Source organism: Chenopodium quinoa, unplaced genomic scaffold (assembly GCF_001683475.1).
Source record: "Chenopodium quinoa cultivar QQ74 unplaced genomic scaffold, ASM168347v1, whole genome shotgun sequence".
Taxonomy (NCBI): domain Eukaryota; kingdom Viridiplantae; phylum Streptophyta; class Magnoliopsida; order Caryophyllales; family Amaranthaceae; genus Chenopodium; species Chenopodium quinoa.
Window position 1 is genome coordinate 862456 of NW_018744466.1, and position 1582 is coordinate 864037.

Consider the following 1582-nt stretch of genomic DNA (forward strand, 5'->3'; position numbering starts at 1 on the left):
TTTAGAAACTTATAGAAGTTTCTAATTAATTCTAATTGGTTTAAGATTGGGATTAAAGATTTTGGACCCTCCATATGATCATTAGGTCGTAGGTAAGGTGGGCTTAGGTTCGGTTTGGGCTCGGCTTAATATTTTGGCCATAACTTATTCGTTATAACTCGGATTTGGGCTTATAATATATCTCCTATAGGAAAAGGTAACATAGGGACAAGTAAAAGTAGTTTTCTCTTGGTCATCGGGATGAATAGGAATTTAGAAAAATCCCAAATAACCGTCAAGAAAACAATAGTACTTGTGCCTTGTTAGTCTTTCAAGCATTTGATCAATGAAAGGAAAGGGGAAATGATATTTTCTTTGTAGGTGTGTTTAGACTTCTATAGTCTATACACATCCTCCGTCCCGTGACCGTCCTCGTTGGAATGATCTCACCTTTCTCATTCTCAACGACGGTCATACCTCCCTTCTTTGGGACAATGTGAACGAGAGAAACCCACCTAGAATTAGAAATGGGAAATATAATTCCCGCATATAAAAGTTTGGTGATCTCCTTCTTCACTACCTCTCCCATTTGGGGAAGTAGCTTTCGTTGCCTCTCAATGGATGGTAGAGTACCCTCGTCAAGAGTTATGTGATGTGCACACAAAGTAGGGCTTATACCTTTGAGGTCATCAATGGTATATCCCAAAGCACCTTGATGCTTTCTCAAAACAACACATAACTTTTGATCTTGGTGCTCACTCAAAGCAGAGCTAACAATGACGGGGAAAGTAGAGTTGGGTCCCAAAAATTCATACCTAAGATGCGATGGAAAAGGTTTAAGCTCAACCATTGGTACACCTTTACCTTTCTTTGAAGTGGCGGCTTGCAAAGCTTCTTGGCTTGAGATATTCATGCACATATGCTCATCCACTTCCTCAATGCTTCAATTTAGGAAATCCTCATACATTTCCACTTCCTTGGAGCACATATCTTATCCTTGTTCAACTAGACATTCTCAAGAGGATCATTATAAGTGAGCAAGTGCTCATGCATGGAAGATACAACAAGATCAAGAGAATCAATTAACATGAAATTTTCTAAAGAAGAACATGGATACTTCATGCTTTCATTCAAGTCAAATTCAATAAACTCATCTCCTACCTTGAGTGAAATTCTTGCACTCTTAACATCAATCATAGCACCCGAGGTAACAAGAAAAGGTATACCAAGAATAATGGGAATGGTATCATCTTCATCCATTTCAAGAACCACAAAATCTACCGGAATCACAAACTTCCCTACTCTCAAAGGAATATCCTCAACCTTCCCCTTAGGAATTTTAATTGACCTATCGGCCAATTGCAAGGTAATTTTGGAAGGCATAAGTTCCCCTAACACTAGCTCCTAAGTCACATAAGGCATTATCAATTTGCATCTTGTTAATGGCATAAGGGATAGAGAAGTTTCGGGGATCTTTCAACTTGGGTGGCATCTTGTTTACTATAATTGCACTACAATTCTCAGTCAAGTTGACCGTCTCCACCACATCATAAGACCTTCTTCCACTTAAAATGTCTTTGAGGAATTTTTCATAGTTGGGCAT

The 1582-nt window shown here is 38.7% G+C and overlaps 1 protein-coding gene across 1 annotated transcript; it reads right to left on the minus strand.

The window, feature by feature from the left end:
* Positions 1–984: 984 nt before the first annotated feature.
* LOC110697535 lies at positions 985–1582 on the minus strand. Its single transcript, XM_021874900.1, has 2 exons — positions 1481–1582; positions 985–1383 (listed from the first exon to the last, which is right to left on the minus strand). Exons 1-2 carry the CDS (start codon positions 1580–1582, stop codon positions 985–987), a joined length of 501 nt encoding a protein of 166 aa, XP_021730592.1.

Bases quoted from the DNA above. Each gene is read 5' to 3' on its own strand.
- LOC110697535 (XM_021874900.1), bottom strand. From the start codon at position 1,582: ATGCCCAACTATGAAAAATTCCTCAAAGACATTTTAAGTGGAAGAAGG. The intron at 1,384-1,480 runs GTAAACAAGATG...TATGTGACTTAG, and splicing joins AGAATTGTAGTGCAATTATA to GAGCTAGTGTTAGGGGAACT.